Consider the following 18,221-nt stretch of genomic DNA (forward strand, 5'->3'; position numbering starts at 1 on the left):
CAAGTAGGTACTTATCTATTTTGGTAATGTTCTTTCAATGCTACTTATTTAATACTAGCCGAAATCCTTAAGGCATGGCCGTTCTTGTAGGAAATAATTTCATTGAAATCGGATAACTTTAATTTTTACTCTATAAACCTCATCCATTTAGTGGTCTTGCTCGGCGTATAGCTTAACAAAAACGAACCGGAAAATAGCCTATAACCTTCACGGGAGTAAGCGCAATAAGCACAAAGTTTCATAGCAATCGGATGAGCAATTTGGCCAGGCATAAAGTTCGAACAAACACACACACACAAACAAATATTCATTTTTATATATTAGATTGGGAGCTTTTTGAAGGACAATGTATCGAATATATCATCAAAAGAAGAAACAACTTTGACACAGAAGTTATTTACTCGTTTGTCGAAACACGAAAGTTTTCAATTGACTTGGAAACTTGAGTTTTCCTTATGTAGTAAATATGCAAAGCTACTGCATAGCGAAATAAAGCATCATACAAAGTTAATACTTTTAGGTACCTAGTTGTACTTGGAGTAGGTATGTTTATTTAATAATGGAGATTTGCTATGTAACTCGTTCCCTTGTAGTTAGTATATTTTCGAACAAACACACACACACAAACAAACAAATATTTATTTTTATATATTAGATTGGGAGTTTTTTGAAGGACAATGTATCGAATATATCATCAAAAGAAGAAACAACTTTGACAGAAGTTATTTACTCGTTTGTCGAAACACGAAAGTTTTCAATTGACTTGGAAACTCGAGTTTTCCTTCTGTAGAAAATATGCAAAGCTACTGCATAGCGAAATAAAGCATCATACAAAGTTAATACCTTTAGGTACCTAGTTGTACTTGGAGTAGGTATGTTTATTTAATAATGGAGATTTGCTATGTAACTCGTTCCCTTGTAGTTAGTATATTTCTATTCATGACCTCATTTTTATTAAAAAAGAAAATATTGCTTTTTTTTTCAGCTCGACTATTTTTTTTTTAAATTATTTATTTTTTAAAGAAATAAAGTAGTGCGGATTGTGGTAAGAGAGATGATAACGTTAAACGTCTGTTCTATTTCCTGCTTTCAAGAAACTAAGAACAAAGTTCTGCTTACTACGTTCGTTCCAACTAGGGTTTGGTTTGGATAAAGAGCGTCTTTGGTTGAGCTATTCCGAAAACCACAAATTATGAACTTTTTTTTTTTTCTACCCAGCAAAACATTGAAGTGGTGCAACTCTTGAAATGGTTTTAATTCCTGTTTTTTCCCCTATTCAAACGTTAAAATATCTGTTACAACTTTTTTTCGACTTGCAATTTTTTTTTAGGTAATTTTGACAATGTTCTTCTTACGTTTGGCTGTATCAATTCAACTTCTGTTCTTAGTATAATAATTGTATGCCAACCTACCCAACAATGATTTTTTTATTCCGTTCGTTTGAATGTTGGAGAAAAATGTGAAAGAGAAAGGGAGAAAAGGGAGAGAGGAAAAAAAAAACGGTCATTTCTAGCTAGCAAAGTTTAAACTTGGGATAGTATATGAAGGGGGTGTAAAAACAACCCCTACTGCGCTCGCTACGCCTTTGCAAAAAATGTTATAAAATAAAAGTACCGTCTCCTGTTGTATTTACTTGATATTTTGCTGTCGAAGGCAGAGTAAGTAGGTACGTTTTAACGTTCGAAAACTGTGTTTTTAATTATTATTTTTTGAAAATTAAAAGTGAGTTTTTTTTTTAATTTGTGAGTTTATTTGAGTGGGTTTGAAATTATTTCCTTCAAAAGTTAAAAATGGTAAGTGCTTTTTTTACTTTTGGAAATAAATTGATGCTGGAATTTTCACTCGGGCGGGCAGAAAAAAATACGAAAATATTGTTCTGACTCATGTAAAGCGTGTTTGTGTTTAGTACGCATTGCGTTTTTATGTTCAGTACCTTACCTAAAAAATGCCTTTTATTTTAAAATGATTGAAGAATATGGGTCCCTGCTAGGTAACTTTTTTTTTTGATAAAAATAATGAAATAATGGAGATAAAAAATATTTGCTTGTAAATTTTGTTTTCTGTGCTGTTAGTTTTATTGAATGGCTGTGTGGAGCCCTGGCCTGCATTGTTCCTAATTGGGGTACGGAAGCCCTGGATTTCTCATTTCCCATACAGTACACGGCCCATTTCCATTTTTCACGAAAATTCTCATTCAGCCTGAGGTAAAAGCGAGGGGGGAAAATTGTTCGTTCTCGAAAGGAAGGAAAAGAAGAGGGATTAGGGGTTAGGTATTTTCCACGGAAAATTACGTTCGCTTCGCTTGGAATTTATAGGACCCAATAGTGGAACTCAAATAGTATATGAGTGTATTTCGCATGCAAGTAGTGTTGGAAGTAGAGTGTACAGAAAATAAATGATATTACCCTCAGTAACAATAATCTGAGAGTGACGCTTTCAGCACTCCACAGGGTTGTAAAAATTTAAAATAGGTATCCCCGTTATTGTCGCACTCGTATCTGACGTTACTTGGAACTCGTACATAAATTTTATCGTACAAATGTACGGAATAGGTACGAGAACTGTGGAACCTACCCGTTCCCTCTTTATGAGCGGAATGGTGTCATAATTTGAACGAAGGAAGTGGGTTCTAAGTTTTCAACTGGACGATTTAATATTTTGTCTGGCAATCTGTTTGTCCGACGATAACTCCCGAACGGTTGGCCCGATTTTGAAGAAATTTGACAAAAAAAAAATTTCTTGAAGGACATTTTTTCACATCATTAGATTTTGAACCCGATTTAGGAGATTTCGCATCGGAGAACCACAGTCTTCGTTTTTCTAAGCGAGTTCTACTGTTGAACTGCACTAGTAAATGATATACTCGTAGGTACAGCTTGATTTGCTTTGTACTCTAGATTTATGCTTTATTGTTTAGTTTAGACAAGCGGCTAGACACTGTTTACTTCAAGTTCATTAGATGGTAAAAAAGGACACCGTATTCTTAGTGGGAGGTAATTGGCTAACCACTAACAGTACTTGGTGAACTTGGTTATAGCATATAGGTTGTAATTCTAAAGATTGGCATCGTGGAGTGTCCACTAACACCGAATGAAAACACCAGAGAAAACCCTAATAAACATAATCAGGAAAATCCCACCCCTACCCCCCCTGAAACAAGAAGAAAAGTTATTTGCTTCATATTTCTGTTGTTTCCTTCTACTTCCTATGAGGATTCTCAAATCTCTTATTCCTCGTATTTTATTTTCCTTCTCGTATTTTCTTTTATTTTCCTCCTCGTATTTTCTTTTATTTTTCTCGTATTTTATTTTCTTTCTCGTATTTTCTTTTATTTTTCTCGTATATTTTATTTTCTTTCTCAAGTGTCTTTCGTCTCTTTCTTAGCTCCCTTAAGTTCTTATCTCGAGCCCCAAAAGCACAAAACCCAGCCTATTTGTCTCTTGATATATTACTTCTTATCTGCTTCTCGTATTTTCTTTTATTTTCCTCGTATTTTATTTTCCTTCTCGTATTTTCTTTTATTTTTCTCGTATTTTGTTTTCTTTCTCGTATTTTCTTTTATTTTTCTCGTATTTTATTTTCTTTCTCAAGTGTCTTTCGCCTCTTTCTTAGCTCCCTTAAGTTCTTATCTCGAGCCCCAAAAGCACAAAACCCAGCCTATTTGTCTCTTGATATATTACTTCTTATCTTTCCTCTCTCTCCGTTCTGTACGCTTTCCTTGTTTTTCTTCCTTGACAATGTCGTCCTCTGTAATTTCAATAATGAATCATTTCGTCTCTCTCGCGGGCGGAAACGGGAGAGGCGTTTAACATGTATGTTAATCCAAGTTCGCACAAAGAGAATTTCAATTCCTCCGTTTATAATACAGCTCGTAATAAAGATTTAGATAGTCGGGCGAAAGAGCAAATAAACTATTTCCATAAATAATGGGACTGCGCCAGGTGCGAGATTAATGTGGGAGCCTATCAGGGACATAGTCTCATCCAATAAAATATACCTATTAGATTCGTATAAGCTTAACCCAACCTTTTAGGGCTGTTTGCGCCTACACCTAAGCCTCAGAGTCTCATCCAATAAAATATACCTATTAGATTCGTATAAGCTTAACCCAACCTTTTAGGGCTGTTTGCGCCTACACCTAAGCCTCAGACTGGGCTTTTTGTGTCCGAATTATCCCTGTTCAAATGTTTTCGCCAAATTATCTGAATATTTCAGTTCAGGTTTCGTGCATTTGACGGACGTTATCGATTTGATGGCATAATCCGAGTATAAAGTTGGATAAAGTTAAACTGATTGGATTATGCCGTCTTTTAATTCATTGATTTTTAACTTTCATCTCAAATAAGTTTACCTAAAACCACCCTTCTTCACTGTATCAGATCTTCAAATGTTGAGAGAAAATGCTTTGACATAATGTCAGCCCTGGCTAAATTCCTCCCCGATGAAAAGTTTTCGGAAACAAACAACACAAGAGAGCAAAGAGCAGAGACTAAAACTTGCACTGCATAAAAATGTACGCTACGAGAAGTGTAAAGTACGCCTTTCTAATCCTTAGGGAAGACAGATTCTTTAGGAAAACAACATCTCCATTTAAATAAAACTAAGCCTTCTCGGATTCATTGTACTGTGAAAGGCCCGAATTTCATTTATGTTATTGCTATTCTGTGAAACTTTATTGCTGCTTCTTGAACTTGTGCTCGTTGACTATAAAGTTTTAATTTTAAATATCATGTAGTACAAATTTCAAGTTAAGTATTTGCTGAAAAAGCAACTCATGGTCGTGCCAATAAGAATACCCTATTAAAATCCTAAATTTTAACAAAGCTCTATATTTTTTGAAACTAATGAGCAAGTAGCAAAAAGAGGAAAAGCAATTCATTTTTATTAATTCTTGTTTTCCTTTTTCATAAATGTCTCTGGATGCTCGTGTGGGCTATGTACAAATTTGTATACAAGATTTTTATATGCTCGTTTTCGCTCATATACTCTCAAGTATATAAGGTTTTACAATTTTCAATTTTGTCAGGATAATTTTGTTCAGACCTCTTACTCCTTAGGCCTGATAAAAGCAGGGAATTGTGAGGGGGTAACAAGAAGGAGAAAGATTTTCGAATTCATAAAAACCTATCATACTAAAACTTGATGAACACTGTACGGATCGATAGTACAAGTATTACTCGCGAGAGTCGAGATGTCGCGTTCAAACAAACAAAAAAAGCTTGCCTTTCCTTTTTCTGTTTCTCCTCCTATGTATTTATTATTTTTAACAAAATATTCATGCTTAGAAGGTATTGTTCAGTTTTTCCAAATGTTCTCTGTACTGGATGGCACAAGGTTACGTCACGGGGTTTGCTAGAATTCAACACAACATCATGACCTCATGTTTGACAAGTCTTACAACCATTGAAACAAGGAATAACTTCATTTTCTATTATTTACTCCCGGGTTTTCGAAGACATCAAATCTGAGGATGAGAATCCTCGTATCTGAAATACGAATGGATTTCTCATTCTTCCAGACTCCACTATGATGCAATCACAAGCTTCACAACCATTGAAACAAGGAATAACTTCATTTTCTATTATTTACTCCCGGGTTTTCGAAGACATCAAATCAAATCTGAGGATGAGAATCCTCGTATCTGAAATACGAATGGATTTCTCATTCTTCCAGACTCCACTATGATGCAATCACAAGCTTTGTTCTAGCGGTGAATTTTCATCTACCTTGTCGAAAAGGAGAATAATAACCTTTTATTTGCGATTGCATTATGAAACGTATACCCATATTCCATTTATCCTCAAGTATCATCTGGTTTGGAATGACGCGACACTTTTCGCTCTAATAAACATTTACCTAGATACAATTACCACCCTGTAATATCTATCTAGAAAAGTGTCTGGTGTTCTATTTTCCTTAATATGCTATGCTACGCAGAACTTTTCAAATGATCAATTGACTGAAGAGCAAATCGCTGAATTCAAAGAAGCGTTCTCGCTTTTCGACAAAGATGGAGATGGCACCATCACCACCAAAGAGTTGGGAACCGTCATGCGATCCCTAGGACAGAACCCCACAGAAGCTGAGCTGCAAGACATGATTAACGAGGTCGATGCTGATGGTAAGTTCTTAATCTGACGATCAGTTGAATGGGTAAAAGGCAGAGCGAATCGACCTAAGTATTGTATATCGTTGGAAAGGGCGCTAAAAGATCCATTTTTTTAACCCTTTGGTGACCGATGTAAACTACAAAGAGTTAAAAAATGGTTGGTAACTTCACTTTCGTGATTTAAACTTTAGCTAGTCCTAAACTTTGACTCGATTCATCTCAAAACGCTGTTTTGGACTCGGTCCGCTCTGCCTTTTAGCCATTCAGTTCAGCTCAGAATCTTGCAAAATTACCCCTTTTCATGACTTGACAATCCATATCCCGCGTTACTTAACTCCAATATCAAGATTCAATATCTCCTATTCAAATATTTTGAGAGACTGCAAGAACGAGTGGAGAGAACAAGACTGAAATGGTATGGACATATAAGAAGAATGAATGAGAATAGATTGCCTAAAAAATACTTCCAAATGAATATAGAACTGAAGGGAAGCCTTAGTGGAAAGCCTTTAATTACAGACGAGTGTGTTACTTAACACCTCTCTCGGCTCTCGGTTTGAAGGGCTATCGAAAATTGCCTAAAAAATACTTCCAAATGAATATAGAAGGGAAGCCTTAGTGGAAAGCCTTTAATTACAGACGAGTGTGTTACTTAACACCTCTCTCGGCTCTCGGTTTGAAGGGCTATCGAAAGGGTGTCCCGCGAACGACTGTACAACGCTTGAGGGTTGATGCAGGACCTAAAGGGCTACCAGAAAAAGCTACGGTTTGAAGGGCTATCGAACGGTAGAGTTGAATTCCCTCTTCAAACACGTCCCGTGTCAGCAATTTCAAATGATAATCCCCCAATGAATAAGGCGGATAGGTCTCCCCACATCTACTTGGTAGAGCGTACGAAACCGTGGGTTCTCTACCTCTTTCTCTTTACAAGCGTAATAATGACCGAAAATAAATGTGAAAAAGGCAGGCTGAAAATGCATTAGAAGACAAAAATAGATTCAAAATGGATTAGTCCTTTCAGAAAGCTAAGCTTGGTAGAGCGTACGAAACCATGGGTTCTCTACCTCTTTCTCTTTACGAGCGTAATAATGGCCGAAAATAAATGTGAAAAAGGCAGGCTGAAAATGCATTAGAAGACAAAAATAGATTCAAAATGGATTAGTCCTTTCAGAAAGCTAAGCAAGGTTGAAAAAGATTGGGACCTATTGGGCCAGGGAAATTAACGAGAAAAATGTCTTTGTCGGTTTCAAATGAAATAAAAATACTTATTCTTAAATGAAAAATCTATCAGAAAATCCTTTCAAAAGAACTTAAAAATAAATACAGGTTGGAAATCCATCTTTAAAACAAAGTGCAGTCATTTAGCAATTTTCTAAGTACGTCAGCTTAAGCTTTCTCAGACGGGTGGTTGACATCATAATACCCGAAAGCTTCCAATCATATCACAGGCTTATAAGGGTCAGAGGCAGAAATGTACCACGTGGATAGCACAGTTAGTGAAGGGGTTTTAGTCAAGAAGACCTAACGACGAAAATCGAGTTTTGGCTAAAATAACTTTGTATTTGAAGTTTTTTTTTTATTTCCATTGAAAAGTTCCTATAGGGAGAACTTTACAAAAACTCATCCATGAATAATGGAGATAACATATTCTTTTTGGATTCTTCTCAACATTTCGCTTAGATGCTTAGAACATCTTCATGTGTATGTAACCTACTGTGTCTCTCTCCCTTCTCTTCCTCTTTCTCTAATTCTTCCTCTCTTTCTTTCTCTTCTTTTCTCTCTCACACTATCCCTGGAGCTTCTAGTTCAATTATGTCTGGAATCTAGGGTATGAATCTCTGCTTGCTATCTCTCTCTTCCCTCTCTCCGTCTGCTTCTCTCTTCTCTTTCTATCTCTTTTTACCGATCCCTCCCTTTTCTTTCTCTCTCCCTACCTCTTTCTCCCTGTCCCTTCTTCTTTTTCCCTTCGTTTTCTACCTCTATTTTCCTCGTCCCGTTTACATTTTTTCCATATCAGTGTGTGTGTTGTAATAACATCGTCGGTTCTTCAACCTCCTCAGAGGGTATGAACGAGAGAGAAAGGGAACGAAGAAAAAGAGGGGGGAGGGAATATAAAAAAAGGAAGGATAGGGTTAGGGAACAGAGAGAAAAAGGAGAGGGTATGACCAAGGGAGAGAAAAAAAGAAAAAAGAGGAGTATGGTATAAAAAAATAAAGGTAAGAGGTAAGGAAAAAGGAGGAAGAGCGTATAAAAAAGGAGATATAAATAAGAAAGAAGGAGAGGGAAAAGAGAAATAAATAAAAACGAAAGAGGGTACTAAGGTACACTTCAGAATAGAGAAAGAAATCACTAGAAATCTACAAAGTAAAAGGAAGTTAAGTAGAAACATACTAAGTATTGAAAAGAATGAAAGAGGGGGGGGGGGAGGAGAAAACTTGTTGGAAGTTGGAAGGAAGGTGGGGGAAAGTCAAACTTGGGTAAACCAGAAACTGGAAAAAATTCGAAACTTAAGTTAAAAAAAGCAGTAGTTGAAAATATCCAACATGGAGCTTGAAAGTTACATCATGTTTTAATTAGGTATGTAGTTCTATTAATGCCGTTTTATTGGATATGTATGATTGAAGTAGGCAACTGAAGTTTACAAATGAAAATATGTATTGAAATTGAATACTTTTAGTATGGGATGGCAAACCACTCTCGGTTAGCAATGCTGCTATGAAGCATTGTCAATGCTAATCGGAAATTGAGGAATTCACACTTGCATAGTGGATTTTTGATTTGAGTTGGAGCAATTTTGTTTTTGTCAGTTTGAAATGCGAGGACAAGAGGTAGACAGACAGTGCAATGTGGTTTGAGTGAGATATGTGGTATGCACCAGAAACTGGAAAAGGTTCGAAACTAAACTTAAAAAAAAGCAGTAGTTGAAAATATCCAACATGGAGCTTGAAAGTTACATCATGTTTTAATTAGGTATGCAGTTCTATTAATGCCGTTTTATTGGATATGTATAATTGAAGTAGGCAACTGAAGTTTACAAATGAAAATATGTATTGAAATTGAATACTTTTAGTATGGGATGGCAAACCACTCTCGGTTAGCAATGCTTCTATGAAGCATTGTCAATGCTAATCGGAAATTGAGGAATTCACACTTGCATAGTGGATTTTTGATTTGAGGTGGAGCAATTTTGTTTTTGTCAGTTTGAAATGCGAGGACAAGAGGTAGACAGACAGTGCAATGTGGTTTGAGTGAGATATGTGGTATGCACCTGTTTATACACCATGTGATGGCTAACATGTTGATAATAACAGATCTATTTCTACCTACTTAGAGCAGAGCTCAAACTTCATACCGCAAGGGCTGAATGAAAAGCTCTCGCGCATTTTTTCACGAAAGGAAGATGATCTGTTGTCAGCTTTGAGGATTTGTTATTCGATGAGGTGAAAATTTTCCACATTGTTCCAAAGTTTGTTTCATGATATACAATACATATATCACCGCGTTGCATGCATTCTAATTAGTGTAATGGGGATCTGTGACATCTGCGTACTTTATCATTGGATATAATATCTATTGTGTAACAGGGATTAGACGATTAGAGGATACAGGAGAGAAATAACATAAAATTAAAGGGGGGTAGGGATAAAATATACATTTGTGTCTGTATTTTAAATCATGACGCTGGTCCCTGAAGACAATTTTCTCATCAACACTAAAAAAAAGGTAACTTTTCACTTGCTGAGACGGACTATTGCAACTTGCATCCAGGAAATTGGGTAACTTGGTGTGTTCTTTATACACGTAAAAAAAATAAGAAAGACAAAAACTTGTCAGCACAAAAAAAACGGCAGCTTTTCATTGGTCAGATTAGACTGCAGAGCATTGCATTTTGATACACAAAACGAAGAGTTTAAACATCAAATTCTGAAGAATTGAAAATATTCCAGGTGGTAATTAAGTTGGTGTAGTTGGACTCTCTTCTTTTTCTCTCCCTTCTCTTTCACCCGCTCTCTTCTATCCTCTCCTCACCCTAGGTAATAAGTACGTTTTCCCTTCCCAATGTAAATTCCGCTCTCTATTTTTCTCCTCTTTCTTCTTTCTCCTCTTCTTCCTCTTCTCTTCTATCCTCTTTACAGTCAATAAGTACGTTTCCCCTTCCCAGTGTAACTTGAAATAACTTGAAACAATGGAAATTTCGTTCCGGCTGTGCGGTCAGTAGTTCGCCATGTGCCTGCTGTTCAAAGTTTTGAAGTGGCCTTTCCTTTCTTGGTGAAGATGAAAGGTCATCCCATTTTGCTTTGCAAAAATCAGGAGAGGAGGGAGATTGATGGAGTAGAGAGGAAAAATTGATTGGAATGAGTTGTGGAAAATTTGTTTTTTGTTCGTGCGGATCAGGGATTCCCAAACTGTGGTCCGCAAGCTGGTGCCAAAAGAAGGAAGAAAAATCAATTTTCTAGTCAGGGAGAAAAAAGTCTATTTTCTCTCCTAAAAAAGGGAACAATCATTGTAAAAAATCAAAACAAAGCTGTACTTTCATTAAATAAAAAGGGGGGAAGTTCTGAGTGGTCCGTGGGAAATCATGAACTTCAAAAGTTGACCGTGGCTTGAACAAGTTTGGAAACCTCTGGACCAAGCGATGAAGAAGCTAACTCATTTTCCTTCAATATCAAAATAATTAGATTAGTTTCAACCGAAGTCGAGTGTATCTATGAAGCGAAGGATGTTTTGGCAATCAAAATTTTCGAAAACAAAGTTCTGTTTTAAAGTTATTTTTGAAATTTTAAAGACCAGGTTTCTCGCTGTTCTACGCTGACTTTTGGACGAAATTTTCCTCCGTTTTGTCTACTTGTTCTCTGTTTATGTTCACTTCAGGGGCAGGGGCATCAGTGGCTAAAGGTCATTTTATTATTTTCGATGCCTGTCACTGTGAGAAACAGCAGTGTAAGTTCTGTTCACCTGGGAGAATAATATTTGAAATTTTAAAGACCAGGTTTCTCGCTGTTCTACGCTGACTTTTGGACGAAATTTTCCTCCGTTTCGTCTACTTGTTCTCTGTTTATGTTCACTTCAGGGGTATCAGTGGCTAAAGGTCATTTTATTATTTTCGATGCCTGTCACTGTGAGAAACAGCAGTGTAAGTTCTGTTCACCTGGGAGAATAATAATCCATCCACACAGGAGAAATGATTCCAATTTGGAAAAAGTAAATAATGATTGGTAAATTTGAATATTTTGATAAGCATCGGTGACCGCAAGGTATATTTGAGAAAACAAATATCTGTCTGGTTAATTTAACGGTGGAAGTAAAAGCTTTCCATTTATGAATGCTGTTTTATCCATAAAAAATGATTTCGAAATGCAAATCCAGTGGGATTGAATCTGTAGTAAGTTGCCATGTTTGCTTACAGAATATTCAATTCCCGATAGCGAAAATCTACGTTCATGTTATTTGAAATATATTATTTTATGCTTCAAAACTAGAACAAATGAAAAATGTTTGATTTCGATAGGCTCAATTAAGTTATCGAAAGTGAATTGCAAAATATTTACATGATTGAAATGTAATGCAAGGATTGTAGCTTTTAGATGTAGAACGCAGAAGAATATTTCACCTGCCTGTTAAGATGGATAAATATTTTTCGTCGAGAAAAGACAGGGGTAGTTTGTGATAATGAAATACAAGGAAAAGGAATGACTGTGATCTTTGGGTACTTTTCACAGAAGATATCATTACCTTGGGGAGTATGACATTATTTCGTATTTCTGAGAATTTAATAAGCCACTTTATTGCTCGAATGCGCGACCTGTAATGAAATACAAGGAAAAGGAATGACTGTGATCTTTGGGTATTTTTCTCAGAAGATATCATTACCTTGGGGAGTATGACATTATTTCGTATTTCTGAGAATTTAATAAGCCACTTTATTGCTCGAATGCGCGACCTTGTTAGAAAAGAAAATCCCGTGTCTCCTTCCGTCAAGAAGGGATAATCAGTGGATTCTCGTTCTTCCCAGACATGTTTATTTGTCTCTCGAGCAAGATTTTGTGTTGTCATGAATCCTTTTGTTCCTTTCACAGGTATTTCTCTGCATATTTGAGGGAAAACATTCTTGTTTTGCATATTTATGCGGTTACAGTTCTGGGAAGAGGCAACAGCTTCCACAGAGCCTTTCTCTATTATGCTGCGTTGAGTATGAACAAGGTTTATTATGAATATGAAGTGCACATACCTCAATACTATTTTCCATTTTTTATTAAGCTATACGTGCAACACAGCATAAAGCTTTTGGTTAACTCGGAGTTTTGGAATCTGTATCTGTCTCGTTTATTCCTATTTAACTTTCTATTACTACAGTATAGCGGAGCTATACTAGTAATGAAAGTATTGCAATCGGTCCAAATTTTCAAAATCGGGATCTATTGTGTACATCTCCTCAATGTAGGTTGTCGCGACACCACCATGGTTACCTCATGTGTTGTGCTCATTGGCTAATGGTTTTGTTAGCAAGACGAGATAGGTTAACACTTTGCTACCTAGTTCCTTTTCTCTTCGTGTCCAAACGGCTGCTTACGACTCATTTACATCCATCACTCATCATGTGATTCTTATGCTTTGTTCTTGTTTGGACGTTTCTCTGACAGAAGCATGACGCAACAGTTCCATTTGAAAGAGTCACATAAAACGGACGTCGGATTAGTGGGAAAACCTTCAGGTTCTCATGCCAACCTAAGCCTTTAACACTTCACGCGAAGGGTTTGTCACGTCCATAGTTCCAAGCGAAATTGAATTCGTAGTGGTAAAAGAAACGAGATGTACAGAATTACGTCTGCTGGGGAAAACTTTCTACTTTACCTGATTATTTCACTTCAATTAAATGATTTCTTCCTCAACTTCCTCAAATGTACTTTTTATTATAGGCTTATAACTTTCACTTATTTTTAATTTTTTACACACAATTTAATAAAAGTGAATTCAGAGTCACAGACTTTACAACAGTTGTGAACAAAGTATGATCTTTAATAATCAAATTTCCTTCTTGTTTCAGGCTGATCAATTGGCTTTTTATTATAGGCTTATAACTTTCACTTATTTTTACACACAATTTAATAAAAGTAAATTCAGAGTCACAGACTTTACAACAGTTGTGAACAAAGTATGATCTTTAATAATCAAATTTCCTTCTTGTTTCAGGCTGATCAATTGATGTCTTTTGATATAATTAGCTTTGAACTGACCTACCTCTGTGCATCTAACGTTAGGAAATTCCATTTCGGCCGTCCCTGAATCTAGTTTGAAATGTATGTATCACCATGCAACGTTGCTGTTCCACCATCTTACTCACCATTGCATTTCAACAAACGCAATTCAGTAATTACAAGCCTCCTCTCTGATGATCAACTCAACACATCAAATCTGGCTTATCAATAGACAATTTAGGTCCCACCCGCGACACACATCCAATTATTTGGTGCTAGGTCAAGAATACATTTTTTCATTCCGTTTGAAAAACCGAGAGTGACATAATTTTGTCACAGCACTCGAGAGAACATCCTCCCACCTTCTGCCTTGATATATATCTATATATTCGTGCATATATCCGGCGGAGAAGACAATGTATAAATTGTTTTGTATTCTAGGTTTGTTCGAATGGCCATGCCGGATTGTCATGTCTTCCCTGTTCTGATTCATTGCACACCTGAGTTCATTTTCACTAGTTGCTGAAATAGACAGGTCCCTGGGACTAGATTTTTCTTACGGTCGATCTTTCAACATTGTCTAGAATTTTTCCCCATTTTAGGCCCACAAACAGATGTGAAATGGGCCTTACACGTATACTGTAAGACTGAAGGCATGAGCGGAAAAAGACAATTGGATCTGTAGTTATGTCTCGCCCACTCCATTAGGTTATCGAGATCCGGGAAATGAATGAACGTTATTTCTTATATGGCACGTCTTGTGAATCGGTTAGCGGGTTTGGTTGTTCAAGCAAGAGTGAATGGATTCAAATCCTCTGCGAGTCAGAAAGTTTCTTTTGGTTGATTAGTTCGCATTGTGGTTATCAATATCTGATGAAAATATTTCTCGTCTTAAAATAGATTTTTGCTCTTCATTGGGAATTTAGGAATAAAGTCGCAATGAGATGAAATTTCAGCCCATGTCAAATTGATCTTATTGGGGTTAAATTTTCAAACAAATGATGAAATTTCAAATCTCGGCTAGGAGTCAAACCCACAGCCTCTTGCTTACCAGGCTGCTCCTCCCCTATTCTACCGAGCCCGGGAGCAAAGCTTCCCCCCAAAAATAATCCAGTATTTTCCCAGTCCGTTCGTGAGTCCTCTATTAGTCCAAACGATGGGTTTCTGCACGCCCGAATGAATTGAAGAATTTTTAGTGTCTTTTTTTAGTGAAGTGAAAAATTCCTCGGCGCTGGTGCCAACAATTGTTTGTTATTATACTCGTATTATAATAACAAGAGGCAGGTGCTCGTGTGTCGCAAAGAGTGAACCTTGTAGTATCAGTGAAAAATTTAGCGCGTGGAGTTTTTTGCGGATAGAAAAAAAACAAACGAGTCGGCCTTGACATGTTTTCGATCGCACAGAAATCTCCGTTGTCTAGTGGGTATCGCACGTCGTCTTGGAATCTTGGAAATAGTGGGTTCAGTTCCCGGTGCGGTTAAATATTGGTTTAAATTATCGGGATTTTTGGGTTCTCCATTCCCGAGTGCATTCGGCCTCGTGAGGATAGTAGTAGCTTTTTCTTAGTCGTGAGTAGCAGATTAATAGCAACATAGATAGGAAATTCTGGTTCAGCATATTCGTTATAATAGCTATGTAGGAGTCTCTTATCTGAGTGGTACACAACTACACACTGGAATTGTGACATGCCTTTGGCATTACAAATAAACTGATCTCATACGTCAATTGCAGGGAAAAGCATCGGGAAAAACTTGGTCTTCTTGTTTGTTTTCATGATTAACCTGCGGTAGCAAACCGCCAATTTCCAACCTACACTAAACCGGTGTACTCATACGTCAATTGCAGCGAAAAACATCGGGAAAAACTTGGTCTTCTTGTTTGTTTTCATGATTAACCTGCGGTAGCAAACCGCCAATTTCCAACCTACACTAAACCGGTGTAAAAATACATTTTTAATCTTAACTCTTAATCTCTGTTTGATTACTCATTGACGTAATTAAACCCTCTTCCATCCTTGATCCAAGCTTTGTACTGGTCCGTTATGAAAAGTTCTCATGTGGTCGCTCTTAGTCATCAGTGATTTATGAGTAGCTTGCCAAGTTCTAGTTGACTATTCAAAGTTTTTTGTTTGAACTTTAATATTTATGACTTCTAAAAATATCTACCACAGAGTACACATTGTGTGCTTGGAAATCACTACTATTTCTTCCAAGAATTTCTTCCACTCGAGCGATGTCAGTTTAGTGAAATTGAAAAATTGGAACTTTTGCTTCACAAGCTTTTGGACTCGTACTAAGTGGTTGACCTGATGTCATCTTTTACTATCGTCTGGCAAAAATATTTTGTATGGAAAAGTCTTGATTTTGTTGGGTGACAAACCAATAAGCATGATAGTCTGGGCACATTTCGAAATGTTCCCTGTTCCCTCCCACTCATCCGTAGTTGTACATGGACAAATATCGTATTAGGAAGTGCCCTTGCAGCTCTAAGTACTTTACCACGTTGTTCCCACTCATCCGTAGTTGTACATGGACAAATATCGTATTAGGAAGTGCCCTTGCAGCTCTAAGTACTTTACCACGTTGTTGTTCCACATAGAGCAATCCTGTGGTTGGGAAGTTACAGGCAAGATTTGTTGTACGTTTGTTCTCTCACATTGTTTGACGTCAGAGAATAGTGTGCCGTAGGGACTCGCTTCACACACATGGTCCTCCCCTCTCCCTCTCCTCTCTCGCTCTCATTTTCCCAACTGCATGTTTTTTTTTTCTGACTGAATGAACTATAATAGAGAAAACACACAGGTGTTTTCGCCGAAATCAGTTTGTGTGTTAAACAAAACCTAATTGCCAATTACCCACGCCCTGTTCCCTGTACCCCGAGTTCCTTGTAAACCCCTGCAGGCTCACATCAAGTGTCGCAAAAGAAGAAAGAGCAAAAGCAGAGAGGATGGGTAGTTTTGTGAATAATAAATTCTGCTCAAACTCGTGGCTACGCTCGCAAAGGGAATTTGGAGAAAATGTGTTTTTGTTATAATTTATAATGAATAAATTTTCTGTACAATATTATGAAGCGGTGGTTGGGACCTATAAATTCTGCTCAAACTCGTGGCTACGCTTGCAAAGGGAATTTGGAGAAAATGTGTTTTTGTTATAATTTATAATGAATAAATTTTCTGTACAATATTATGAAGCGGTGGTTGGGACCTTCCTATTTAATTTGACATTTTCAATTATCTATGAATATGTTTGAAAGTGGGGTTGAAATTTAGCATTCTACACCACACTGCATAGAATAGACATTCTTCATTGAAGCGAATAAGAGACTGAAGGTATATGTTGAGTGGAATGTCAAATATGAGAGAGGTAATGAAGACAAGAAAGACTTAGTGATTTTGGGACGTAGGCACAATGGACTTTGGAATTAAAACATGTACTATTGTTGTTGGAAAAGTTTCACTTTATGGAAAGTGTTTCATGACCCTTCCTATTAAAACAGGTATTGTTTGTCTTTTGGAAAGTTTCAAAAGTTCCTATCCTTCCCCTGGTAGCATGCGTGGAAACAATGCTCAGCTCAGAGGCTTTATATCCATTAGATCCCATTAGTGCAAAACTTTTATAATGCTCTTTAATGTTTTCTGCCAATTCATATTTTCTTATAATTAAATTTTCTCCAGAAAAAAAAGAACAAAAAATTAACTTTCCAACAAAAGTTTAATGTTAGTTTGGGAGGCAAAAGTTTTTATGTTTTGAAAAGTAAATAGAACAGAAAATTTACGTCTGAAAATCATGATTTCTCTTTTAACGATGGACTGTTGTGCAAGCCCGGGATTTCTTATCCAATAATAATTCTTTTTTTTTTTTTTAAAGAAAATGTGGAGTCCAATTTGCAATATGCTGTAGTTTTTATTAAATTATGATTTGATAAAAACAGTTTCTTTTTTAAAGTAGAAAATCAACGTAAGGTCAGTGCATCAGTCCTGTTCATGTCAGTCAATCTCGATTCTGGTTAGACCGAGTTCTCTAATTCCAATACCACCGAGTCAAATGAAAGTAACAAGGGTTTAACCGCTATGTTAGCGGTGAAGATGTTTTCAAGCTCTGTATATCCCGGATAGTGAAATTGCATCACCTGACGTCGTTACAGTCATCTCGTTTGCAATTGAACATTCGAGAATTGATCACACCAAATCAATTTTGTTCATTTCCTTGATTAAATTTCATGTTCGAATAGAGACAATGCGATGGTATTTAACATGTTCTCACAATTAGACTGACTACGTAATTTTACCAAAGTGTCCCCTTACCCCAGCAGAAGACTAAAACTTATTACAAGTTATTACAGACATCAATATCAACTTCGTTATGTTCCTCTTTAATTACTTTTGTACTTTTCAGGAACTCTTCGTATATCATGGTATATTTTATCCGCATTTTACAATTGCGATTTTTTTAAACGTATTGTTATTATTTTCGATTTTCTGACCGATTCAATTCTTTTTCCTTCCCCAGGCAACGGCACGATCGACTTTCCCGAGTTTCTCACGATGATGGCGCGGAAAATGAAGGACACGGACAGCGAGGAAGAGATCCGGGAAGCGTTCCGCGTGTTCGACAAGGACGGGAACGGGTTCATTTCTGCCGCCGAGCTGAGGCACGTCATGACCAATCTGGGCGAGAAGCTCACCGATGAGGAGGTCGACGAGATGATCCGGGAGGCCGACATCGACGGAGACGGCCAGGTCAACTATGAAGGTGAGCGAAAGTAGTTATCCGGGGCCAGAACGGACTACCACCCATATTTGTGAACAAAATAGTGGCTCTCAAGCAACACTGAAGCTCTCAGCCAACCTCATTGGTGCAGTGGTTAACGCCTTGGACTTTGGATCTGGAATAGGTTCGAGTCCGAGTCAAGTCATA

At 37.0% G+C, this 18,221-nt stretch overlaps 1 protein-coding gene and 1 long non-coding RNA gene across 2 annotated transcripts; one reads left to right on the forward strand and one right to left on the reverse strand.

The window, feature by feature from the left end:
* The first annotated feature begins 1,659 nt into the window (after positions 1–1,659).
* LOC103510651 (calmodulin-alpha) lies at positions 1,660–18,085 on the forward strand. The gene is made up of 3 exons (XM_026824655.1): positions 1,660–1,794; positions 5,948–6,121; positions 17,814–18,085. Exons 1-3 carry the CDS (start codon positions 1,791–1,793, stop codon positions 18,068–18,070), a joined length of 435 nt encoding a protein of 144 aa, XP_026680456.1. The 5' UTR covers positions 1,660–1,790; the 3' UTR covers positions 18,071–18,085.
* LOC113468033 lies at positions 10,657–12,421 on the reverse strand. Its single transcript, XR_003391904.1, has 3 exons — positions 12,051–12,421; positions 11,259–11,912; positions 10,657–11,065 (listed from the first exon to the last, which is right to left on the reverse strand). It is a non-coding gene; the product is annotated as an uncharacterized LOC113468033 (long non-coding RNA).
* Positions 18,086–18,221: the final 136 nt, after the last annotated feature.

The sequence above is a fragment of the Diaphorina citri genome, unplaced genomic scaffold (assembly GCF_000475195.1).
Source record: "Diaphorina citri unplaced genomic scaffold, Diaci psyllid genome assembly version 1.1 scaffold627, whole genome shotgun sequence".
Taxonomy (NCBI): domain Eukaryota; kingdom Metazoa; phylum Arthropoda; class Insecta; order Hemiptera; family Psyllidae; genus Diaphorina; species Diaphorina citri.